This window comes from Paramisgurnus dabryanus, chromosome 14 (assembly GCF_030506205.2).
Source record: "Paramisgurnus dabryanus chromosome 14, PD_genome_1.1, whole genome shotgun sequence".
NCBI lineage: Eukaryota > Metazoa > Chordata > Actinopteri > Cypriniformes > Cobitidae > Paramisgurnus > Paramisgurnus dabryanus.
The window spans coordinates 27974752-28002045 of NC_133350.1; the positions used below are offsets into that span (position 1 = coordinate 27974752).

The following is a 27294-nucleotide window of genomic DNA, read 5'->3' on the forward strand; positions in this document are numbered from 1 at the left end:
TTTGTAAAACTGCTACACTAGGAATTTAAAATGCTAGGTTATTTTTTCTACCCATACGCTGGGTTGACCCTTTTTGGGGGGGGTGTTTGGTGTACCCCTCCCGCGATGCATCAACCCAAATGGTGGGTCACACATTAAACTTAGGGCTTGGGTAGGTGTGCAGTGCTGTTTCAATTTACTTCACGTGTGGAGAGGCTGCGTTTTTTACATGAACAGATTGATGTGGATGAACAAGGTTGGTATCAATATATTTATGCATGAAACCATTACTGATTACTAGAAAAAGCAAATATGTTTGACAACAGTCCAGTTTACATGACGTAAAACTACATGCACCGCTATGGCCGTTAGTGGTTAGCTTGTTTGATAAATTGCTCCCACAGGATTGTAAATACGCTGGTTACTCGTTATTTGGATGTTTAAAACTAAAATAAGCAAATAACATGTTTTAATGTTTTAATAGAGGAAGACACGTGAGTTACCTACCAGTATGTTTTTTAGCGTGTTTAAATAAATTGTGTCTCAAAATAGCACAGTTGTTGACTAAACGTTTTAAGTTGATCTCAAATAATTTTTTGTATATTAAAGCAACACTATGTAGTTTCCATGTAAAAATGACTTACAGCTCCCCCATGTGGTTGAAAAGCGCAACAGTGCCTGGTATTAGACACTCTTCTGCAGGCAGGGGGAGGGGCGGGGCTGTGTGCTCTACCCTCCACGCCACTTTCAGAGTGTGCTTGTAGCAGCTAGGAGGCTGCTCAGGTTGCAGCAACAGTACAATTTGTCCAGTTAAAAGTTGTTCTATCACTGAAATAATTTTAGAGACATTATTTAAAGGTAAAAAAACTACATAGTGTTGCTTTAAAGCAGACATATAATGAAGATCCGACTTTTTCCATGTTTAAGTGCTATAATTGGGTCCCCAGTGCTTCTATCAACATAGAAAACTTAGTTTTGGTAAACCATTCTCTGCAAGCATGTGAAAAAATAATTAATTGAAATTTTGCTCCCCTTGTGATGTCAGAAGAGGATAATACTGCCCCTTAATCTGCATTATCCAACCATAGAGACAGAGCGCGGCGCGTCATAACCTGAAAACCACGCCCACTGGGGGGGAAAACAATCAAACCGTCTCCATTGACTTTGTATTGCGAGAGGCTACCTCCTTGTCATTTCTGGCTTATAACAAAAAACAGAATAATGCCTTAAAGCTGCTGTGTGACAATATTTACAGCTTACAAGCCAAAAAACACAGAAATACGTTTTTATAAGCTGTCGAGCTTATATGGACGCAGTTCTACTAATAGGAGTACTATGAAAAGTTGCCTGTTTCCACTTTTGTGTCTTTAAACGCTCGTTTTTGGGGTCGACAGCTTATAAAAACTTATTTACAGATTTTTTTTTTTGAACTTTATTGTGAGTACACACAGAGGGAAGGGGAGAAAAAAAAAAAAAAAAAAAACACAAAAACACAAAAACAAAACATGAACATTGTCCTGAGAATGGGCTTCATACATTATATACAGTCAGAAAACATATTCAATTTAATGCAAAGGCTTATGCCCTATTTCAGAAAGTCCATAATTGGACCCCATCTTCTTTCAAAGGCAGGGGTTTTCAATTGCACATGTGCTGTTAACCGTTCCATTAAATAAACTTTTCTTATCTTTTGTGTCCATTGCGCAATGGTAGGTGGTTCAGGCTTTAACCAACATATTGTTATCATTTTCCTTGCCATCATTAAGAGGAGATGGAGAAGAAACGATTGATCTTGAGAAAGATTGTCTGGGAAGATATCCAGTAAAAACGTTTGGGAGTCAAAAGAAATATTCACTTTTAATAGATCTTCCAAAATACCCTTAACATCCTTCCAAAAGCCATATATGTTGGGACAGTCCCAAAAAATGTGAGTTTGATCACCAATCAGTCCACAGTTCCTCCAACATTTGTCACTCATACTACACTTAGTGAGGAAAGACTTCAACGGAGTCCTGAAAAATCTAATTTTCGTCTTCCAATCGAACTCCCTCCAGACCTGACTGCCCACTCCCTTATGACAGCCAGAGCAAATGTTACTCCAAACATCGTCATCTAAGATAACATTCAACTCCATTTCCCATTGTTGTTTTACATATTGTGTATTATCTGACATGTCAGTCAACATTTTTTTGTACATCAATGACATTTGTTTTTTCATTACACCACCATTTTCAATCAAGTTGATAAAATGCTTCTCTATATTTGTGGGCTCTCTTCTGATTAATTCCCAATCATTATGTTTTGTTACATAACTTCTTATTTGTAAATACTTATATAAATCATTTGAGGGTAACTTGAATTTCACTTTTAGTTGGTCAAAGGTTTTAAATACATTTCCCTCAAACAATTGATTCACTGAGATGAGACCCCTCTCAGCCCAACCCCGAAAACCACTGCTATCTGATAAAGATGGAATGAACTCAATATTCTTATAAATAGTCATAGCTCGAGATAAAGCAGTCTTTCCTTTCAGTTGTTTTTGGACCTTATTCCAAATCTTTAAAGTATGCTTGACCCATAAATTCACAATTTTTATTTTTTTCTGAGACTGCTGATTGAGAAATGGCAGTTGAGAGAGAGGGACTCCCGAGACTGAATATTCTTCCATAGGGACCCAGTGTGACTCCGGATCATGAATGATCCATGCCACCACAGCTTTAATTTGGGCAGCCCAATAGTACAGTTTGAGATCTGGCATATTTAAGCCCCCATTTTCCTTTGGTGACATTAATATTTTGAGGCGCACTCTTGGTCTTTTGTTCTGCCATATAAATTTTGACATTATTTTATCTAGAAATTTGAAAGTAGATTGTGGAATATCAACAGGGAGGTTTTGAAAAAGAAATAATAATCTTGGAAGGAGATTCATTCTTATACATTCTATTCTACCCAAAAGAGAAAGCGGTAGTACATCCCATCTGTTCAAGTCAGATCTGATTTCCTTTAATAATTTATCATAGTTAGATGAAAACAACTGTGTGGTCTTAGGGGTAAGAATTACTCCAAGATATCTAAACCCCTGTTTAGAGTGTCTAAATGAAACAAGATTATTCAATTGCAAAGGCCAAGTCCCGACAAGCATTAACGCTTCAGATTTATTTGTATTAATTTTATAACCCGATATCATACTATAATAGTTAAGACTGTTAAGCAAAGCTGGTACGGAAGTTAAGGGGTTTTCTAAAAATAATAAAATATCGTCAGCAAAGAGTGACAATTTATGTTGAATATTTGAATCATCTCTTATTCCCTGTATCTGAGGGTTAGATCTAATCAATTCGGCTAGCGGCTCTATACTCAGAGCAAATAATGAGGGTGAAAGAACTTCACCCTGCCTAGTACCGCGTCCCAGTGGGAAAAAGTTTGAGCAGTGTCCATTGACCCTTACTCGTGACTTTGGGTTTTTATAAAAAGTTTGGACCCACTTTATGAACGTCTCATTGAATCCCATGTTTCTCAATGTCTGTTGTAGAAAGCCCCAGTCCACCCGATCGAATGCTTTCTCAGCATCCAGGCTGAGAAGCATTGATGGGGTATTCCTTTTCTGTGCCACTATTTGAAGGTTTAAAGCTCTTCGAACATTATCAGCCCCCTGTCTATTGGTAATAAAGCCCGTCTGATCGGGATTCACAAGTTTTCTCATATACTTTTGTACTCTATTTGCAATGATAGCAGTAAGTATCTTTAAATCAACACAGAGGAGGCTGATGGGACGATAAGACGAGCACAGAGAAGGGTCTTTACCATCTTTATGTATGACACTAATAATCGCTTCAGACCATGACTGAGGAGGATCTCCCTCTGAGAGTGCATAATTATAGACTTTATCCAAAAGAGGAGTAATCTCTTTTTCGAATATTTTATAGTATTCACCTGGGAGACCATCCACTCCTGGAGATTTATTATTTTTTAGTTTTAAAATGCTGTTTTTTATTTCCTCTCTTGTAATTGGGCATGTCAATAGATTGGCTTCCTCCTCAGTCAATTTATTAAGACATATTGAGTTAAAAAAATTCTCAGTTTTTTCCCCCTTGTCTTGGCAGCTCTCTTCCTTATACAAGTCTTGGTAGTAAGTGCCAAACGCCTTTGCCACTTCCTTGGGTTGAGATAGCATTTCCCCAGAATTTGGACACCTGATTCTATGAACTACTCTGCCTGCTTGTGCTTTTCGCAACTGAAACGCTAGCAATTTACTTGCCCTGTTACCAAATTCATAATACTTTTGATTTGTAAATCGAAGCTGCCCCTCTACTTTATAAGTTAATAATTCATTTAATTTCTGCCTTTTTTCTTTCAACCTAGTTAGTGTTTCTGTATTTTGTACTGTTTGGTATTCTTTCTCTAATTGTTTAATTTTATTTTCCAGTTCTACTTGTTCTGCAAGTCTCTCTCGTTTTAATCCTGATGAAATCGCAATAATGTTTCCTCTCAGAACACATTTAGCTCCCTCCCATAAAACTGATGGACTTACAGTCTCATTGTCATTAAATTGAATATATTCTAATAACACTTTCCTAATTTGTAGATGAATCATTTCGTTATTTAGAATAGATACATTTGCTCTCCAGTACTTAAAATTATTATTTGGACTTAGCTTTAGCATCAGAGAAACTGGAGCGTGATCTGAGATGGTAATAGCTTCAATAGTGCATTGGATCACTCTATAGTAATCTACACCAGTTATCAGGAACATATCTAATCTTGAGTGACTACAGTGTACATTTGAAAAGAAAGTAAAATCTTTATCTTTGGGATGCAGGCGACGCCAAACATCTATCAGGCCCAACTCCTCCATCAGTGCACTAAGAGTAAAAGATTTCCTGGTCCTTGGACCAAAGTCAGCAGGTAGTCTATCAACCGATGCTCTTAGAACGCAGTTAAAATCCCCCCCTATTAAAATTGTCCCTTCAGCTTTATCTGCTATTAATGATGCTATTTGTTTAAAGAAAATGGGACAATCCTCATTTGGAGCATATACATTTACTAATGTCATTTTAGTGCCCCCTACACTCCCAATCACCATCAGAAATCTCCCCTCCTTGTCACTCAAAGTTTTCTCATGACAAAAATACACTGACTTGTTAAAGAGAATAGCAACTCCTCTTTTCCTCCCATTTTGACTAGAGCAGCTGTATTGTTGGTCTACCCACTCTCTCTTCAACTTCATATGCTCTTTATCTGAGAGATGTGTTTCCTGTAACATTGCTATGGCACAATTCAGTTTTTTCAATTGATTCAGCACTTTTTTTCTTTTAATTGGACTACATAAGCCTTTAACATTATAAGTAACACATATTAACTTATTCATCTGTTAGTATATTGTATATATAACTACTATAACTCTCTTGAATCTCACATAAATCACCGTAATAAAGATCATTACAAAAAATGACATTATTGCCCATCATAAGTCTCAGGACAGGCAGAACACTTACAAATAAACACATAATTAACAAACTAAACAATGTAGGCTTCCACATACCCGACTGGGACAGATGTGAATCTTTTAACTCAAACCTGAATGGCCCAGTCCCCGATGTGTCTTGGACGGAGGTTGGTGACTGGTCCTCCGTGGGAAAAAAAAAACACGTCGTTTGCGGTATCGCTGTCGCTCCCAGAGCGTTTCGTTTGCGACTTAGGTGTGGATAGGTGGTCCTCCACATAATAGTTCTCGCATTCCGTCCATATTAGAAATTTTCATTTTTTTGTTTTCCTAATATGCTAGCTTGATTAAATAGATGAACTTGGCGAAGCTATGCATTATTTATCGGCACTGAAAAAGGCTTTGATTTCGGCGTTGGTAAGCGTCGCTTGGCCTCCATTGGCTCTCCTTCCCGCTGTACTCCATCCGCCACGGCACAGCTCCTTATCCAGTCGCTCCCTCTCATCTACTCGGGCGTGCACCCCCATCTCCTCGAGCACCGGCACAGCATCCGTCAATGTCGGGTAGATCTTGACACCATCTGCAGTAAACACTCTCAGCTGTGCAGGGTAAATACACGTTGCCCTAATGTTCTTCACCTTTAGCTGCTTTACAGCATCTCGCACCAGCGCTCGTTTTTTCTGCAGCTCGGGAGAAAAATCATGATCAAAGTAGATCTGTTTTCCTGCGTACATAACTTTTTTCTGCTCCCATGCCTGCCGTAGTATGATTTCTTTTACTGAGAAGTCCAAAAACCTAACGATAAGCGAGCGGGGGGCTGCTTCAGGGTTTTTTGGCTTTGCAGTGAGCGCTCTATGCGCTCTTTCAATGACGATGTTAAGTTCAGGGGGAAGTTGAAAAACAGATTTAAACAAATCATGTACAAAAAGCTTAACATCTTTTCCCTCGCTCCCTTCAGCCACGTTGTAAATTCTCAGGTTGTTTCGCCTTAGGCGATTTTGCATATCCTCACATCGTGCATTCAACTCCATTTCTCTATGCAATAAGAAACGAAGAGCCCGCTCATGACGCCTGGTCGTGTCTTCATTAGCACTGATTCGGTCCTCCGCCTCCGCGGTTCTCTTTTGCAATTCACTCATTTCTCCTTTCAGTTCACCGAATGACATTTCCAGACGTGTTAAAGATAGCTGGGTCTGGGTATGTCCCTCTTGGTTGTCTTTCCTCATTTTTTCGAGCTCGCTAAGTATTTTTGACTCGGAGTCACGCATGCAAGAATCCGATTGGGAACTTTGGGTTTGCAAGTTTTCGCCTTTTTCCTTAGCTGCATCCTGTTTAGATTGTCCTTTGCCTCTAGTTGTCGCCATGTCGAATTTATTAAGAGTCGCCCAGTTTTATACTGGTTTTGTTAGGAAATTATTAAAAGTTTGGACGGAGCGTGTCACTCAAGCTGCTGCTGCCAGCATGGCGTCACCGGAAGCTCTCATTTACAGATTAAACTTAAAAACAGAATAATACCTAAAATCTGCTGTGTGACAAGGTGTACAGCTAAGAAACCAAAAGACCCAGAAATAAGTTTTTTAAGCTGTCGACCTCAAAAAACGAAAAAAGACACAAAAGTGGAAACAGGCAACTTTTCATAGTACTCCTATTAGTAGAACTGCGATCCACTTTTTTCTCCTTAAAGGCTGGGTTTTACGGCTCGACAGCTTATAAAAACTTATTTCTGAGTTATTTGGCTTGTTAGCTGTAGATATTGTCATACAGCAGCTTTTAGGCATTATTCGTTTTTTTGTTATAAGCCAGAAATGACAAGGAGACGGCCTCTCGCAATAAAAAGTCAATGGAGACGGTTGGATTGTTTTCCCCGGTGGGCGTGGTTTTCAAATTTGCATAACTGCGCTCTGTCTCTATGGCCATTTAATACAGAGATCAGCTCATTTGCATTTTAAAGGACACACCCAAAAACAGCACATTTTTGCTCACACCTACAACGTGCCAATTTTAACAACTTTAATTTTAATGGTATTTTGAGCTAAAACTTGACATATGTACTCTGAGGACACCAAAGATTTATTTTACACCTTAAAAAAAGTCTTGTGAAATGTCCCCTTTACGTACAAAATTAGTGCATGAAAATGGTGCATTTAATAAGTGTACTTTAAGGGGTGGTTTCCCGGACAGGGCTTATCCTTGTCCCAGACTAAAATGCATGTTTGAGCTACCTTAATTTAAAAACATCTTGCACTGGGACATCTAAACACCCATAAGTGTCATTGTTTTGTCTCAAAAAGTAAGTTTGTAAAAATAACCTAAAAGTCCTAATATAACTAATGGCTATCTAAACTCTGTATGGGAAACTGCCCCATGTGTATCTCAGATGTCAATATTGCTGACTTAAATACCAAAGCAACGCCTTTATTTAAGTTAAATGGTCTCCCATAGTAAGACAAGCACGTCAGAGTGGAAAAATGTCACATCCATAACCTTGTTTCTTCCTCATTAATGTGCACACAAAAATATAAAATAAATATTATTTGTTCTGTGAATAGCCACTCATTATTAGGTATTATAACTACATTTTTATTCACATTATTCCTACGTGGCATGTTCTCTCAAAAACTTGTGTGCTTTTTTTTGTCAAATTCACAACACGTGTTTATTTAATATTATGCATAAATGTTCATGACTTTCTAAATGCATGTAGGCTTTCCAAAACTCTTTAAACAAAGTAAATGACTACCTGAGTGTACGGAGCTGATGAACACCCGCACCATTCTGGACACCGGCTGAAGAGCATCAACGCCCTGTCCTCGTAAAACCTCCAGTCCCATATCTTCAGTCATCTTGACCAATGTTATCCAAACGAACAATCCTCAACTATTCCTGATCCTCCGTCCACATAACCCCCTTTACCACTGATCAATCTCTATGAAGTCAGGCATTGTGTAAATATACCATTAAAATCAGTATAAGGGCCCTCTTGTGATGTTTGCCAGCTCATGTGTTTGTTCTCTGCCATGATTGTCATTTTATCCACTGAGATCAGTAACATCGAGAGAGAGCCGGTGTTTACCAGATCAGACCCCTGGGATTAAACCCTAGAGACCCTCCAGCAGCTGCTCCATCTTTCATTAACCTAAACGGTATACATGCACAAACTGTTGCTTTTCAGTTCGGATTATATGAACCTTTGTTTAATTTAGCATAGGCTTGATCTTAAATGTAATTGTGTTAACCTGCTCCATTGCAACATGAAGTCTTCCCCAAAGGTGCAGGTTCTTTTTAACCATTAACCGAACATGTGTACCGGTTAATTGTTACAGCGTGTTGTTTGTTTCTCGGCCCTGAGAGAGAATAACTCAAATCTAAACTCACTGAGGATGCAGGTGACGGCTTTGTGCTTTAGTCGTAATGAAAACTGCATTAGCCCGAGGCAATATGGTGCAATAGGTTATTAAAAAAAACCTATCGTGCACATTTATAAGGTGCATCTCACGCAAGCTGTCAAGAGCGACATATATCACAATGATTAAAAGAACAAATACTTATATTTGGCCTAAAGAGATAATTTGAGGATCACAAAGCACATTTCACAAATCTTTGTTAGGCAAGAATTCCCATTGGAAATTAATTCCTTTCTTGTATGTTTTGTATGAAGTGTGACATGGACTTTTCTGTGAGATTCATGCATTGAAACTCATAATGAATGTTTTCCTGTTGATTATCGTACAGATGGTACCATGTATTACACTTCATATGATGTCATAACTGCATTGAGGGAGTCTCTCCCAATTTCCCCCAGAGAATTCATTACACAATGGAAAACATCCCAACACCAAAAAACACAACAAACGGAGTCAAAACATGGTTTTGTTTTTGTTCTTTTTTTTTTTTTTGTGGCAGGTTTCAATACAATTTTCCATTTTAAAACAGCTTCATACATCAGAAACCAAAGCTTTTAGCAATAGTGTGGGGTTGTGATAGGCTGTGTAAATGAGCTTTCTAGGGAGATTTAAAGTTTTTAGTCTGTCTGAGGTTTTAGCGGCTCGTTCTAACATCCATGCGGTCAGCATGCGCAGGGCGTGCCGGTCTCGACCTCCACTTTGAGACCTTTGCTCACGAGGAACGCGTCCTGCTTGGGGTCTCTTCCCAGGAACTTCTTGAGCATGTCGGACGCATCCTCCGAGCCTCCCGGCTTCAGGATGCACTTTCTGTAGTCCAGACCCACCTTTATGATAAAGTAGACATACAGTAGAATTAACAACTATTCACACTAAAGTGCAAACAAAGACATTCAGTAAATATCTAATAGAAAGATATTTTAACTCTTTCCCCACCACCCTTTACTTAAACCCAATTATTTTTCTCTCATTTGGCCGTGTGACGTGCAAGCCCGCTTGCGGTGTAAAGCGCGTCTGCGCTATTCCCCGAGATGCACTTGACGGCCTTTTGTGCAGCTAATTTTTTTTGGACGACTTAGTTAAGGCAACCCTGTAAACATACACTATATCAATTGAAAGAACAGACCAGAAAAAAGTTTCATCCTACCTTCATAGGTTTCTTCAAAAACACAAAATGTTCAGCAAAAACCTGAGATAATTACATTTTTGTGAAGGACCTCAAATTCAGAGCGATACTCGAAACTTACACGGACATGCAGTTGTTTGCCCTAGGGCGATACTTCCGGGTGTTATAAGTCGCGGAAGAGCACCACCAGCGGTATTGTAGAAAGCCAGAAATACTCAGCAGTGGCAGGGAAGCGTTTTTTCATAATTGTCGAGTTAACTCGTCAATGGCGAAGAAAGAGTTAAAGTTGTCAAAAGACCCCATATCTGCACTTTAAACTAAACCATAATACAACAAAAACGTAGGTTAAACTAACCTTGGGGTTCATAATGCCTTCCTGTCTGAAGCGGGCATAGAACATGTCCGTAGAAAACACTTCGCTCCACAGGTAACCGTAATACTGAGCATCATATCCTCCTGCCAGGTGACCGAATGTGGCAGGCATGTTTGTTCCTGCAGACAGAAGAAATGAAAGGTTGAGGTGTGAGATCCAATTTCACTTCATCCTGTTAGTAAGTCTGTACAATGCATCAAATAACCTCAATACATTGGGATGCTTTTGCGCTGGGTTTTTAATGGCCATCGGGCTGGTTGTGTTACGTGGATCTGGCAACCCTTGCTGCGTGCTAACGCAAACTTCACATTATATAGAATATACATGTTCTTTTTTACATTTGATTCCCAATTAGGGCTTCATAACAATTAATCGCTTTCAGACTAAAAGTTTTTGTGTACATCATGTATCTGTGTGTATTTTGTAAAATAATTATGTATATAGAAATACAAAAACGCATGTATATTTTTAAGAAATATATGCATGAGTATACCTATTTTTATATTTATATATAAACACGAATACCTTATGTAGAATACAAAAAAATTAAAATAAATAAATAAATGCACATGTAGAAAGGGATCACTTGCGCTTAGTAGATGCTCACAGAATAGGACAGAAAAATCCAGAGAGGGGAGAACCAAGGCAAAGCTAAAACCTGAAATAAAAAATGAATTGGGCCTCTCTTGTTTTTTTTATAATGTTGTTTATGATGTTTATAATTTACACTGGGGCATTTGTATACAGGTTGTTAGTAGGTGTGTATTGACATATTAAATGCATCTATTTTTGTTAAGGTTACTGTATTAGCTTATATTTTCTCCTTTTTTTTACACTTGAATAACTATATAGGATTGGGTAATTAGTGTACCACACCCACTTAGGCCAGTGGCCAATGCTTGATCATGTTGACTCTTTATAATCTGAACATCGTTGCCATTGACTGTTTGACTCTGAAGACGACGCATGGGCGTCGAAACGTTAGTCATATTAAAATCCATTAAAATGTTGTGTGCTCCGGTCCGGTCCCTTGGTTTTAGCTTTGCCTTGGTTCTCCCCTCTCTGGATATATGCACATGTGTGTGTGTATTCATATATACACATAATTATTAAACACAGTACACACACAGATATAACGTAAACCAAAACTTTTATTCTGCAAAAGTTGCGATTAATTGTTATGCAGCCCTAGTCCCAATCTGCATACTATCCAGCGTAAATAGTATATAAGATTAGAATCAGTATGTCCTGAATCATAGTATGTTAAAATGAGTATCCATAAAGATCCCTGATGGTCTAAAGGTGAAAATTTGAAGTGTACATCCATGGACAACCAAAAGGCTGATATTACACACAACTCACCACAAAAGGGTTTAGTTGCGCTACACAGAATTAAAAAATGATGCATCACTGATTCGATAAATTGAAAAAACATGACAAATAATGAATGAATAAATGCAAAGACGAGTTGTATTCCGAACTTCCTAAGAATCACAGCGTTTGTCCAAGCAACAGCTGTCTCTTTCATTATGCGCTAAGCCCAATTTATATATTTATAAGCCCTTGTAGGATCTACGGCGCAGGCTCTGTGTAGCACCTCTCCAAAAATGTAACAAAAAGTGTCCATTCTACGTGGACCGCAAGCGTTGTGTTTGGTCTGCTAGAACCGCTTCTGCCAGGTCAAAAAAAAATCTATGTCGCATTTCTTCATAGATAGGCCAAGTGGAGGAGTGATTTAACTCAAACTGCAACAATAGTTGCTGTGTATTTACCTCCATCAAAGCTGATCTTCTCAAATCAAACACAACAATCTGCTTCTTTTGTGAGTTTACTTGTGAAACGGCGGCTTCTTCGGCTGTTGCACTGCTAATATGGGCCACAGGCGTGGATACTGCCCACTACGACGCTGGCGACGGCAATACAGGTGTATGAATGAACTGACCTGTATCCTACGCCGTAGTCTCGCAGAACTATAATGAGCACTTTAATATGTCCCAGTGTGTGCATACTCTGTTATTCTGCACTCAACAGTATGTACTTTCCCAACAGAAAAACGATACATACGATTAAAGCATAGTGCAAGTAAGTGGGCAAACTGGGACACAGATAGTAACAGTGAATCAAATTCTCATTTGACCTGGTGTAGCAGGAATTCCCAGGATGTCCTGGCAGAGCCTAGCGTACTCTTCAGCTGGGTCGAGTCCATCCTTAGTGTGCAAAGCCTGATCCACCTTGGCAAGAACAATCTGCCTCAAGTTAAACAGCCCTAATGAACAGAAAAAGGGAAAAAATGTATAATTAAAACTGGAACAATTCTTTTTCAGGTCAAAAATATTTAAAGCCAATTCATTTACAAACAATTATGATGGATAAATATTTATATGGATATGAGTGAAACGTATTGAAATGCAATATGGGACAGATTTTATTAATTGGCTCTTCTAGATGGGGTCCTTGAAAATGTCCACTGTGTGTTGAATATTTTTGGTTACCTGTATTAGCGAGTCTCGACTTGATGAGTTTGTCCAGTAGCTCCTCTGGAATGGGCTTGCCTGTTTTGTAGTGTTTGGACATGCGCTGCAATGGTTCCTTCTCCCAAACCCAGTTCTCCAACATCTGAGATGGAGCCTCCACGAAATCTCGCTCCACATGAGTCCCGCTGAACATGGCAAAGTCAGCCTGAAACACCACAGATACTCCATATGTAAAGTTGAACATTTTGGGAGTGCCTGATTTGCACGTCTGTATCTGAGACTTAATTCAGACCTGAGCACAAAGCTGATGCATCACGTGTCCGAACTCGTGGAAGTATGTTTCCACCTCATCGTGCTGCAGAAGGGACGGCGCGTCTGCCGTGGGTTTGCTGAAATTGGCCACCATTGCGGCCACGGCCATCTGCCTGCTGCCATCCTGCAGCAAACAGCCGGGCTGTAGGCCAAAACACGCGGCATGGCCGTACTTGCCCTCTCTGCAGAAATAATGGGGGAAAAAAAAATCAGCAATCAAGCACAACATCAGACACAAAAATAATCGCTACCTTTAAGAAAGGACAAATTAACCAATTTGTGATCCTGGACCACAATACCAGTCATAAGTAGCAGGACCACAAAACCAGTCATAACTAGAACTGGAATTTGTGTAGCAATAGTAAAAACAGGGCTCGAAAATATGATCCAATCTGTAACTGGATGATCCAAACTGTGAGTTTTGTGACCCATCAAACTACTATTAAATGGTGAGTATATCTGGTGTGGAGATGGGTAGGAAATCCAGATTTTTTGGTTTGTTAAAAAAACAACAGCATCAAAACAACAACAAGAACAGCAGATTAAACATTGTGGTTAGAGGCCCTATTGGCTTTGTATTGGCAAAATTTGGCCCGTGGTAAAACTAATTGAGGAACCCTGTGCTATGCCCACAAAGTCAAGTGGCATTTTCTTATCTGTGACTTCAGTTAATATTTCAGATTCAGAATATGTAGTTTTAGATTTCACTTCAGTTATAAGCAAATATTTGTACCGATGATTGTAATTGTATGTGTTATTTGTGTTTTGATAAATGTTTTGTCTCAATATTCTACATTAAAAGTAATGCATTTTTTATTTGGGCTACTTGCATTCATTTCGGGCCACCAAAAACTGAAGAGTGCCTGCCCGAAGGGCTACCAGGGATTTTGAAATTTTGCAAAACCCTGTCAAAAATACATAGTATGGGTCAAAAAACTATCTTCTTTTTTGCAGCAAATCATCACAAATATTATGTAAAGATCATGTTCCGTGAAAATATTTTGTAAATATTTTAAAACTTTATTTTTGTAAGTGGATTCTGTTGTTAAGAACTTTATTTGGAAAACTTCAAGGTGATTTTCTTAATATTTAGATTTTTGCACACTTTTTCAAATAGGCTACATTTGATATACATCAATGGAATGCTTATTTATTCAGTTTTCAGATGATATATTCATAATTTCACAAAACTGATCCTTATAACTGGTTTGGTGATCAAAGGTCACTTTAGATAAAAAAAACCCCACACAAATGAACCCCAAAGACATCAGATTTTTTTTAAAACATGTGACTTACAGTAAAATTATAGTATAGAAAATAGTTTGGAAATAACATAGATACGAATGTGTAATCCACATTAAGTTTGAATAATTAATGATGATGAATGTCCTTTAAACGTTTATATATGAAGAGTTTGGTTCCAAAACGCAATAAATCCATTTTGACAAATTTCGGTAAAAACGTGTTTTCTATACCAAGAAAGTGTCAAGATGAAAACCACTATTTTCTGTTACAAACTTTCACATAGCATCTTTAGGTTATAAAAACATAAAAAAATTCAAATCCATAACTTGATTTTCAAAGATTTATTATAAAATGTATTTATTATTTTCCAAAAAATGCAATAAAGTTTTTATTCAAAATGCTATAAATCTATTGAATCAATAGCCTATATAAATGTGCATTCATCTTTGCCATGTTATATTCATTTAGTTGACTAGTTGTACACACTAATTAAAATATAAACATTAATGTCATTAATCAAACACTTACTTTGTCATATTAAGAACACTGTCATTGCTGCGGTTATACTTGACGTCGTCACTTAACGTTTTTCACAGCGATCAGCTGTAAAATGTTTTGGTCCTGCTCGATTTTCGTTGACTTTGAGTAAAATTATGGAAAGTTTTTCATAAGATCCTCTGGGGTCAATGTGTTATCATGACAGAAACTTGATGCTGTCGGCCTGGGCAAACAAGCACCCGTCTCCCGAGTGCCTTTTGCGTAAATTATTAGATGTTGATGACTTACGTTTCTTTCCCGTCACAGAAAACCATCACAGGTTTATCAATGCTATTAAAGTATTATTTTGTTTTTGTTTGTTTGTCGATCACGAAGTACATAGTAGATGAGGAAAACTGTTTGTTTGTTTACAATGCGTGAATGGTGCGCTGTAATTTCTGGAACGGATTTATTGCGTTCTGTAAAAAAGGAGGAGTGGCGTTTATTGTGTTTTGGGAAAAAAGATGACAGAATAACACGGCGGATATTGGATTTTGCGTAAAATTAAGAATTTACTTTTAAATACTGACCTGATATAATACTGATTCTGGCAGTAACTCATTTTTTTCAAAAATGGCTTTATTGCATTTTGGAACCAAACTCTTCATATATACACATGTATTGGGAGTGGAGTCACTCAATTTCTTTACCCCTACGGTGAAATTTTAAAATGTACTGTGAGTTGTGAAAAAAAAAACAGGGAGATGAAAACGTTACATGAATTCTCAGAAGAATTTACCCAAGTGAATGCATGGGTTATTTAACAAAACAATATCATAAATAAAGAAAAAAATATTTATCTTCTATTGTTTATTTTTGTTTATATAATCTAAGCATTATGTACATTCTAATTCATGTACAAGTTATCACAAGAGCAGATTTAAACAAAATGGTTACATTTAATAAGAATTTATATATATGATAATTTGATAAATTCGTTTTGTTAAAGCAACAACAAAGAGGTTTTTTTTTGGTTAAACAATGGTTTCTGTGGCAAATAAATAGGTTTTAGGTTTAATTTGTAGTTAAACTGTGGTAGTAATTATAAAAATTATTTTCCAGATCCAAGTATAGACTCGAAGCATGGAAAGCGGAGAACTTTATTCGGTCTAGTACAACCGAATAGCCAAAACTATTGTCATATAACAACCTGGGAAATGTCCTATTGAACGACCTACCAAGTTGTTTGATAGTGATTTTCCTCAGTCCCAAGTCCCAAACACTAATACACTTCTCGCATGATCTGTTCAAAGTGACTGCTGAAAAGGGATCCAATAATCACCCATCTCAGATTTGAGGACGCTGATTGGCTAAATTTTATCTCATGTCATGTATATGTTCATACCTCGAATCAGTAATTTGCTTAATTTTTACATAGTGAGATCACCCCAGCACCAAGTTTAAGACATGAGGACAAACAATAAGAAACACAGTGCTCACCTTGGAAAAAGGTCGAGATAAAACTGTCCCACCACTTGGCCAGAGGTGCGGTCCTTAACGCAATACAGCGTAACATCTTCATGCCAGACGGGGGCGCCTTCCACCTGCTGAAAGGTGAGATTGAGCAGCTCCTGATAGATGTCCAAGAGACCCTTGGTCACCACCTCCATTGGGAAATACTCCTTCAGCTGGTTCTGATCAACAGCATACTGAGTCTCCTCCACCTGAGTCATGTAGTAGCGCATGTCCCAGGCGTGAAGCTCTCCAGTGAAGGGCAGGTTCCTCTTCTGGCACTCTTTTTCCTTCAGTTTCAGGATCACGGCTCTCTCTTCCTCACCCAGGGGCTTCAGCTTACGGGCCAGATCCTCTTTAATGTGCAGAGTTTACATAACACATGAATAGTAGATTGTAACAAAAGATAAACAGATAATCGCAGCAAAATATGATGAACTGTGATTTACTGAAGTTGAATCTAGGAGTGGACGACAACCTGGGTAAGTGTACTGGGAAAAAGGAGTTGGCAACTCTTGATTTAATTTGAATTCAAAGCCACCACTGTTGAAAAGCAGGTTCAAACTTCAGGGTACATTTGCAAGTGTAAGTCATTACCAAGGAAGCCAGCGACCTTCTTTGAGGATTTGGCCATGTTCATCTCAAGAACAAAGTCAGCATGCGTGCTGAAACCCAACAGACTGCTCTTCTGAGAGCGTAACTCCACCAGCTCCTTCAGGATAGCAGAGTTCTCCTGCCGGACAAACCATTACAGTAACACTTTAGGATAACCATGATCACAACACTGACTAAAGAATACACATTGTGCCATCTACAGAGGAGATTTCTGGGATATCTGACCTCTTTACAGCGCGAGTTAAAGGCTGCCTCTAACTTCTTCCTTGTCTCTGGAACGAAGCATTTCTTTATGGTGGGGAAATAATGGGGATACTTCAGAGTGAGCTTCAGCTTTCCAGACTCATCCTTTTCCAGAGAGCTGAGGAAATCTTCAGGGAGTCCTCCTAACAAGAGCATTTACACCCATTATATCTCAATCATCACAACCAGAGAAAGACTATGAACCTACAAATAAACTAATGTAACTGAATTAAAGATCCAATATATTTTTTTAAATGCTGAAAATTGACTGATTTTCATAAATTTCGAAATATGATATAGCTCCTCACTCCGTTACCAGACAAGGAGCGCTTTTGGTTAAAAATAGATATGATTCCTGTGAATACAATCTGGACATTAGTATATTTAACCGCATTAATGCTACAACGTGCAAATAAACACATTAAGAAAAGCTTTTGGGTAAAATTTACCAGTCAACTCAGTGGTTGTGGGCGGTGCTTCGGAAGTATGATTTCACATTAATAAAAGAAAATCAAAACAGCACGTCTGACGAGACTGCTTTTGTTTAATGACTATTAAAAAAGGAGAAGTGATTTGAACAGATTTGTAATGTTAAATGTAATTCACAATGTAAAAGTACATTTATTTTTAAAATGTCTCTAACTACAAAGTGTATACATTTAGGGAAAACTACATTCTAAACAAACATTGCCCCCATAAAAGGCTGCTGATGCTACCCACCGAGCTCCTCGCGAGAAAAAGACAAGGTGGTCGTATCTTCATTCAGGTATTTGTTGAAATCGATACCCAGATTGCTCAGCTGCTTCTTGATCTTTTTGATCTCCTGTTACAGGAAAGATTAAACTCAGTTACAGGTCAGAAGACCGTGTGTGGATTACTATTACACATCAAACAAAAGAGATGAACATCTGACCTCCTGTTTCTCTTTGGGAAGATGAAGGCCGTTTCTTTTTCCCAGCTTTATGAGTCTCTCCATGTAACGCTTGGCCTCGGTTGACAAACTCTCGGTCAGCTTCTCCTGTAAACAGTGATGGAAACCAATAATGAAACAAAAGCAGTTCAAACTCCAAAGTCAAATATATGGTATGATTCAAATCAAATACTGATCGTAACAGAATCCAGACGAACAAAACTTTTATGACTTAACTGGGAAATACAGTTCACAGGTTCAATTTGGGTGCAAAGAGTATGATTTTACCAACGACTCAGCTAATTCAATCCTGAAAATTCTAAAAGATTATTAGAACCCAGGCCAAAATCTGTAGTCTTTGATCACTAGAGTTTGACATGTTCACTGACCAACTAAACTCACCTAAAGGATTATTAGGAACACCATACTAATACTGTGTTTTACCCCTTCACCTTCAAATCTACCTTAATTCTAGGTGGCATTGATTCAACAAGGTGCTGTAAGCATTCTTTAGAAATGTTTGCCCATATTGATAGGATAGCATCTTGCAGTTGATGGAGATTTGTGGGATGCACATACAGGGCATGAAGCTGCCGTTCCACCACATCCCAAAGATGCTCTGTTGGGTTGAGATCTGGTGACTGTGAGGCTATTTTAGTTCAGTGAACTCATTGTCATGTTCAAGAAACCAATTTGAAATGATTCAAGCTTTGTGACATGGTGCATTATCCTGCTGGAAGTAGCCATCAGAGGATGGGTACATGGTCAAAAACAATGCTCAGGTAGGCCGTGGCATTTAAACGATGCCCAGTTGGCACTAAGGGGCCTAAAGTGTGCCAAGAAAACACCCCCCACACCATCACCACCAGCCTGCACAGTGGTAACAAGGCATGATGGATCCATGTTCTCATTCTGTTTACGTCAAATTCTGACTCTAGCGTCTGAATGTCTCAACAGAAATCGAGACTCATCAGACCAGGCAACATTTTTCCAGTCTTCAGCAATTTTGGTGAGCTTGTCCAAATTGTAGCCTCTTTTTCCTATTTGTAGTGGAGATGAGTGGTACCCAGTGGGGTCTTGTGCTGTTGTAGCTCATCTGCCTCAAGGTTGTGCGTGTTGTGGCTTCACAAATGCTTTGCTGCATACCTCGGTTGTAACGAGTGGTTATTTCAGTCAAAGTTGCTCTTCTATCAGCTTGAATCAGTCGGCCCATTCTCCTCTGACCTCTAGCATCAACAAGGCATTTTCACCCACAGGACTGCTGCATACTGGATGTTTTTGCCTTTTCACACCATTCTTTGTAAACCCAAGAAATGGTTGTGTGTGAAAATCCCAGTAACTGAGCAAATTGTGAAATACTCAGACCGGCCCGTCTGGCACCAACAACCATGCCACACTCAAAATAGCTTAAATCACCTTTCTTTCCCATTCTGACATTCAGTTTGGAGGAGATTGTCTTGACCAAGACCACACCCCTAAATGCATTGAAGCAACTGCCATGTGATTGGTTGATTAGATAATTGCATTAATGAGAAATTGAACCGGTGTTCCTAATAATCCTTTAGGTGAGTGTATGTAAAACCATATCCAGTTTAACTCAGCTTTCCAAAGCTCAGTTCAGCTCTCTGCTCACCTCCAGAGCCACGATTCTCTGATAAACATCCTCCCTCATGCTCATCTCCACATCAAACTCTGACAGCTTCTTATCAGCTTCGGTGCTGGCCGTGCGGACGTCTTTGCAAGATGACACATGCTGAGGGAAGTCTAACATGTTCCTCTGGACTGCAAAAATTAACATGTGTGGTGTCATTTACATTTATGCACACTTGGCAGACACTTTTATCCAAAGCAACATAATTATAATTATTTTTAATTGTAATAAATGTAAAGCAGAAGAGGGGGTGTCATTTAAGGGAAAATGTATATACTATATTATCCAGCTTATTACACGGCTTTTTTACATCATAAGTAAGGTAAGGAACATTAAATATTGATTTGAAATATTTTATTAGCTCTTTTTTTTCCTGTGAGGAAAACCTGTTTATGTTTTAATATAAGAAACATAATGTTCAAATGTCATGAACACACTATTTGGTTTAATCATGTAAATATAATGTCATCTATGTTATTAAAAATACATCTATATTTAATTCTTGTGTAATATTAAACTGTCCCTGTCAAAATGATTTGCAGCATCCGGATAACAAACCTGCTAATGTTGTGATTGGCCAATCAGTCTGAAGCATCCCAATGAGTCGTGTAATAAATCTTTATATTATTTTGCTGAAATGCTTGCAAAATGACTAATTCAACATCTGAACAAAAGCAAAGCGCAGTGCACGGGCAGGTCAGCGTGTCATTATGTGAAAAGTGCTGAATGGTTTGTATCAATGCAAACAAATTTCCTGCACACTACGACATTTTTGTCCCCCCCAGTGCTTACAAAAGTAATAGGACGGGGAAGTAAGCTACCTAACTGCTGAAACCGTCAATGTGAAACTCACCGATTGGTTAAAAATCTTACAATGTACGGTTAAGACAGTAGGTTTGTCATCACAGTGGGTGAATTACACAAAGCCTCACTTTCAATATTCTCAATATGTACTTTTGTCATGCGTTCCACCCTAAAGTATTTAGATTCTATAGACTGCAAATATTCCTCACTAAACTAAGTGACTGTACCTGTGTACTCCACCTCTACATCAGCGAGGGCCTTCAGTGTGTTCTCATAGCTGACAGTGGCCAGGTCCAGGGCGCCAACGGTGTCATACACCTTTTTGGTTTTGGCGATGAGGTCATCAGTAAGCTGGTGGATCTGATCAGGAGTTAAATCCCACCGCAAATGGTTGACAGCACAGACCCGATCTCCAGAGCCAAACACGACTTCACCTGAAACATTTAGAAGATGACATCATGTGCTTATAACCAGAATCAGCCCAATGTCCCAAGTTATAAAACTATAAAAATGTGCACTTGCATAGTATAAGCAGGTAAATTGGGACATGATCCGGATCAATGGGCAAAAAAACACTTTTCTACAACCAAGTTAGTGTTAATGATATTTGTACGTATGTGTAATGTGTTTACTAAGAAGGCCAACCAGCGTAACTTACACTACTCTATAAACATGATTGTGTAAACTCATGATGATGCATTTGTGTCATTGGCCCGCTCAGTAACGGCACTTAAATAAGTGTTAACTTGCACGAGCAGCTAAGCACTCGATCGGTTGTGTTTGAGTCAGTGTACTGAGAGTGCTGTTGCTGATGTGGAGAATAAGCGGTACCAGCAGACCCATAAAACTAAGTTACAGATGACCAACAGTATATTAGCGCACTGGGCTAATGAGCTATAACACACAATACCGGCATCCGTTACGCTTCATTTGAATGAAAGCAAACACACTTGTTAGGTGTTGTGTTTGTTAGCGGTGTTAAGCACGGTGGTACTTGCGTGTTTGTGTCTTACCTGTCGGTGCCATTTGTTCACTGAGCACAAATACCCGCGTGCTGTTTCACAAGCGCGTTAAAAGAACTGCTGTCACTCACGGCCGCTTCCTGCTCCGGTCACATGACCCTCAGTCGAGCATGCGATTGGCTAATATATTAACAAAAATAAATGTGGCTTTTTTACAACAAACAAGGCAATAAACATAAAAGATGTGAAATTTATAATTGTGACCTTTTTGCTGCAGTTATATAGCAAGAAATTGATTAAACATTTTATTACACGCTATGCTTGATTCTGATTGGCCAGTCACGATCATTCACACATGTATCCCAGATGCTGGAAATCATTGACAGGTACAATGTCATATTATACAAAGATTAAATATAAATAAATATGTGTTTAAATTACATATATGACATTATATTTCTAAAAGATTTACAAAAAGTGTGTTTGTGACAATTGAACGTCTTGTCGTACAGGCAGCGGGTGTTATCGCAAAATAAGCCGGTTTCATCATTAACAACATAAACAAACGGCTTTCGTGGAACAAACTTAACTTCCGATAAACTCCGCAAATAATTAAAAACAACAAAATCCTTTTATAGTAGTTTATTTCTGATAACAAGCTAAATTAAAAACAAGTAGATTAGTTAATTTATCATAGCTAAACCGTATCAAAAATGACAGTGAGCTAACCTTACTGTGTAAAAGGCGTACTATATAATGTATACAGTGTTGTAATGTAAACAACAGAACTACTGACAAGACCGTCCCTTTTTTTGAAAAATAACCAATAGTTTCATTGATGGCACAGTCCAGCAATGGCTTACCGTAACAAAACATATGAGGGATGGACACTTCAGCAGCTGAAGAGCATTTAATTGGACAGTAAATTTGATGAGAAGCTGAAGTGCAGAGTGATGTCATAAAAATTCTAGACTTTTTTAGCTTATGTGCCAAACTGTAGCTTATATTGTATCTTCTGTATGAGAATTTTGTCAGTAAGCCTAATGTATTTATACTAAAAAGACTCAATTTAATTTCATGGGCGTTTTAAGGTGCATTGTGTAACTTTTAGAAAGATCTCTTGACAGAAATGCAATTCGCAATCTCACCACTAGATGGCACCAAAATTTACACAAACCACCTTTAAAATAAAAAATCTGTCTGTGCATCATCTTGACAATAATAACTGTGTAAAAGTTACCCATTTTATAATTCACAAATCCTTTGGTGTGTATTAGTACGGTAACGATATGCAAAGGTACAAATGCCAAAGTAAACAATAACATAAGTTGTTTTCAACGTAAATCTCTTTTCTTGGACTACAACAAACACACAGATTGTAGGCAACAGTTTATTTCCTCGGCCGGTTGACGTGGACATTACGGTCATTATCATAATTCCTCCTGCTTTTTTTAAGTCCGTTTTCTTATTTAAAGAATTGACTAATATTAAAACTACGACTCAAACACGAGTTTTGTGCAGTGCAGTTTGTTGTTTCTACAACAAATGCAGACATGGCTTTATGTTTTAGTATGGTAAAGTTGATCGATCAGCTTGGTCATCTGTATTTATGGATCAGATTTGGCTTGTAAATAGTAAAGATGATATTAACTTCAGTCAGTATTGCATTGAGAGCTGATCTTCCAAACACGGTAAGGAGCATCACATTTCCGGCTGACGACAGAGATTCAGGCCAATCACAATGTACTGGTTAGCTGTCCAATCGAAGTACACCGCTCCTTTGAGAATAATGAGCTTTGTATAAAATTTTTCAGGGAGTTTCAGGGAGGCAGGGCATAGAGGAGCAACAATAATGTACGGTATATGGAAAAAAATAATGTGTTTTTCGAACCATAAATCACAAGCAAACACTTTCACAAATACACAAAATAACATTGTTTTTAGCAACGTAATAGGTGCTCTTTTATATGCACAAAATGTATATTTTCGTGTTACTCTTTGAATGTTATCATATTTTTGACCTGCACTGCTGTACATTGTAGAGCATTATGTTGTGTATACTGTCACTGTGTGTGTCATACACTGCAGCCTTTTTACAATGTTGCTGCTGATGTAACTAAGGACTGTAAATTAAATGTATCAATTAAATAAGTATATTTGTTAATGTTAATCCATGAAAATAATAAAGTCATGTACAAATATGATTTGGAACATTTAAACATTTTATTTACACATATTAAAATATTATTTTGTCCAAGTAATTATTGATGCTTTTTAATGCAATAATGATAATAGCAATCGCTTCATTGTTTGTAAATCACTTTAGATAAAATGTAAAAAATGTAATAACAAAGCATTGTATTTATAAGCGCCTTTCCAAACAACACAAGGAGACCTTACAAACAATCATAAAATAGTTTTATGACTGGCATGGTGTCCTAACCAGACGTGCAACTGCAAAGTCTGTAATAAGTCTCTAAATGTAAAAGCAGGGCATAACATAACAGCAAATCCCTGTAATTTCAAGATTTGTCCCCAGACGGCATGCTTTTTATGGTGTTAAATGTGAGTGATTGTCATATACACATTTATAAAACTCCTCAATTAAACCACATCCATATTTTGAAGGGCAGTGCCCGGTTGCATGAAAGTCTTTAAAATAAGAAATCCCTTAGATATATGGTTAAGGGTGCCCTTAATAAAAAATGGGTTGCAAGAACAAACCTTAAGTGTTCACTTTGGGAACAATAAGGCTGTCAATAAGTATTTACCCTTAAAATTATTACCTAAAGTTGCTACAAAGTCCTTAGTACCAATTTTCCTTAAAAACTTAAGGAAGAAGGTAAGCTCTTAAAGAAATCCCTAACCTTATGGAAACCCTCACTTAAGGAGTTTCATGCAACCAGGCACAGGATAATTTTGGACAGGCATGGAGGGAACCAAAACATTAACACAAACCGAATGACAAACAAAAGTGCTGCTTGTCAGAAACAAACAAACAGAAAGAAACTCAAACTAACACTGAAGAGATGCATCTTATTTCTTGTCACACCATTACATCACTTGGTTATTGTTATTAACACTCATCATGATGAATGAACACTTTTAAGATGCATTTTGACCAGATTTGACCGAGAAAACCCTTTTTCACACTTTGGGCATTTATAGCGATAATCCCCCGTATGAAGTCTTTTGTGTTCTGTCAGGTGAGATTTCAATTTAAAGCTCCACCCGCAGGAATCACAGCCGAAAGGTCTCTCGCTCTGGTGCACGACCTTGTGCATCCGCAAGCATTTCTTGTTGCCGAACGACTTGCTGCAAACGCTGCAAATCGCCGGGTGATTCGGGGGTGCCTTCGAAGGCTCCCCGTTAGATTTGTTTTGGCATGGTTGGTGAGAAATTGGCTCTTGTTCCGGTCCTGGAGACTCAATGTGACCGTCACTGATATTGCCATGTTGCACCTCAGGTGAGCTTAAACGACCGGCCTGATTGTCAGCCTGAGTTGAGTCATCTGTGACTGATGATTGTACATCCAAACTAACATCGCCTTCATTTTTTACCAGCAACTCTGGCGGATGTGTGAGGCACCGAGCGAGTACCTGCTCTTTGGTTACTTCTGACAGAGCAGATGTATTGGTGGATGCATGACTCGTAGGCTCAAGGGACATCACCGTTGCCACTTCCATCTGCAAATTGATTTCTGAGAGCTCTGAGGTCAGTACATCTTGCTGTAGTCCGACTGAACCGGTGCCTTGAGCATTTGTGCGACCTGTGACACAAGATTCGATTTTAGTACAACAATTCAGATCGGACAATATCAACTTTGTTATTTTAATAGTATGAGACGTTAGATAGATCATTTCGATCCACACCATTTCATGTGGGTTTAACATTTATAAAGTTATCCCAATTTCCAACTGACAATAAATACACACAAAAAATGCACATAAAGTGACATTTTAACCGAAAAGGACGACTTTTATTTTACATGTAAGTCAAATATAAGCGTGACAGACGTTTGATAAAATGCTTTGTGTTAAATAAATTTTTAACTATTTAAATGCAGCTGAAAAGCCTGCTATGCTGTTTAATGGCAGTTTATATAAACTACTTTTATAATATACAGTAACATGTTTATACAAGACCCTGTTTGTAAAAAAATAAATAATGAAATTATGTTAAATAATTATTTTTATTACATTTAATGAATGTTGCAACTGTCTCCTGATTTGGGGTCAGATGCAGCATTTGAATGTATCTATTAAACTACATGTATGTATATTATCAAATATAAACATGATACCATGTAGTGTGGTTTAATAATTCATAAAAATGTTGGCTTTTCAATACAAACAGGCACTGAAAACTAAAGGAAATACAAAGAGTAACTTAACCGTCCCCGCTCGCCCCAACAAAGTGTGATCGCATTTTCATAAGCATACCGTGATATTTACATTAAACACAAATGCGATTCAAAGAATACAACATTACCATGGTACCCCATGTGGCAGTATCACGATTCAAATGATTATGTCTTATAAAATCCAAATATGTCGCATTTCTATCTTGACAAAAATAGCTCAAACAGTTTAAGAAGTTTGGTGGTTGTTGTTGTTGTTGTTGTATGTATGCATGCGCGCTAACCGTTGCTCGCTTCCGCGCGGCGGGGTTTTATTGTGAAACGCAGTGTGTTCTTCAAACGACTGTTTTCCTGTTTTAGTCGTTCTATTTCCTTCTGATATTCAATAATGTTGTCTTTGACAGCGTCGAATATTTCATCGGCGGCTGCCATCATGCGTTTAATCAAAAACGAGTGAATAGAGACTAGCTCAACCATGTTGGCTATCGGTCTTCTTCGTTCCTTCGGCTGTCAGCGAAGCGGCAGCAAACACACAGTGCGCTGTCACAGCGCCTCCTGCCGGCTGGAACAGAGCAGCTGTGTTCAAGCTGTGACATTACAGTACAGCGATAGATAGCTTTGTGTTTAATAAAGATATTTTTTATTATGCAATTGAAATTCAACATTTACAAATACACATAGCAAAGTGGCTTGCATAGTATAGTTAATAAACCATATTATACATTCCTATATATAATAACTACTTCATAAAAGAGTTTTACATGCAACTGAATTTTTTATTTCCTTATAGAATTCACATGATATGTGTCAACATCTTTCATAAAAATAATAAATTAAGGATTGTATTATTTGGCAAGAGTAACATATTAATTACATTTACAATTGAAATGGTCTAATTTCTGAGAGTGACCAAAAACAAAATTTTCTGGATAATACAGAATTTTGACGAACATTTTTGTTTACAAAATTTGAAAAATCAACTCAACTTTTTTTTTCAACAAACATAATCCCAAAACTAATAACAAGAAAGAAAAACCTTTGGAAGAAACCAAAAATGTTCCCATATTATATCAATAAATCTGTTGTTCCAAATGCTTACAGGCAGGTAAAGAAACAATCAAAAATCATTAAATAGATTACTCTTTTAAAAAATAATACTTATAAGAATATAAGAAAATTTGTAAATGAAAAGTTAAAAGCTGATTATGTCAAACTTTTAGTAAACATAAAGGTCCTTTAAGGACCTTTATGTTTACTAAAAGTTTGACATAATCAGCTTTTAACTTTTCATTTACAAATTTTCTTAGTTCCAGAATCCAGCCGGATAAAGTAAATAAAATGTACTTTGGATAAATGATCACTTCAGTCAGAGCTCCTCATGAATGTTTTTTTATCTCCTTTACTGTT

The 27294-nt window shown here is 37.8% G+C and overlaps 3 protein-coding genes across 3 annotated transcripts in view; all 3 read right to left on the reverse strand.

The window, feature by feature from the left end:
• The window catches only part of nwd1 (NACHT and WD repeat domain containing 1), a 33385-nt gene extending 24944 nt beyond the window's left edge, over nucleotides 1-8441 (reverse strand). Inside the window, exons 1-2 of the mRNA XM_065242057.1 lie at nucleotides 8378-8441; nucleotides 8163-8294 (exon numbers count right to left, since the gene is read on the reverse strand). Coding sequence (XP_065098129.1) covers nucleotides 8163-8294; nucleotides 8378-8441 — 196 coding nt within the window. The remainder of the gene's footprint in view (nucleotides 1-8162; nucleotides 8295-8377) is intronic.
• Nucleotides 8442-9276: 835 nt separating this feature from the next.
• On the reverse strand, nucleotides 9277-21677 carry thop1 (thimet oligopeptidase 1). Its single transcript, XM_065241849.1, has 13 exons — nucleotides 21579-21677; nucleotides 20793-20999; nucleotides 19744-19892; nucleotides 18114-18218; nucleotides 17921-18023; nucleotides 17183-17343; nucleotides 16940-17075; nucleotides 16331-16697; nucleotides 13089-13290; nucleotides 12815-13001; nucleotides 12460-12588; nucleotides 10305-10441; nucleotides 9277-9650 (listed from the first exon to the last, which is right to left on the reverse strand). Exons 1-13 carry the CDS (start codon nucleotides 21589-21591, stop codon nucleotides 9489-9491), a joined length of 2058 nt encoding a protein of 685 aa, XP_065097921.1. The 5' UTR covers nucleotides 21592-21677; the 3' UTR covers nucleotides 9277-9488.
• Nucleotides 21678-23728: 2051 nt separating this feature from the next.
• LOC135719245 (uncharacterized) lies at nucleotides 23729-26400 on the reverse strand. The gene is made up of 2 exons (XM_065241872.1): nucleotides 26172-26400; nucleotides 23729-25296 (listed from the first exon to the last, which is right to left on the reverse strand). The coding sequence occupies exons 1-2, from the start codon at nucleotides 26362-26364 to the stop codon at nucleotides 24614-24616; spliced, it is 876 nt and encodes a 291-aa protein (XP_065097944.1). The 5' UTR covers nucleotides 26365-26400; the 3' UTR covers nucleotides 23729-24613.
• Nucleotides 26401-27294: the final 894 nt, after the last annotated feature.

Coding starts and splice junctions, on each gene's coding strand:
- thop1 (XM_065241849.1), bottom strand. Junction 16,698..16,939: donor GAAGGTCGCTGGCTTCCTTG/GTAATGACTTAC, acceptor TGCACATTAAAG/AGGATCTGGCCCGTAAGCTG. Junction 9,651..10,304: donor AAGGCATTATGAACCCCAAG/GTTAGTTTAACC, acceptor TTTATCATAAAG/GTGGGTCTGGACTACAGAAA.
- LOC135719245 (XM_065241872.1), bottom strand. CDS start 26,364: ATGGTTGAGCTAGTCTCTATTCACTCGTTTTTGATTAAACGCATGATG. Junction 25,297..26,171: donor CCGCGCGGAAGCGAGCAACG/GTTAGCGCGCAT, acceptor CTTGTGTCACAG/GTCGCACAAATGCTCAAGGC.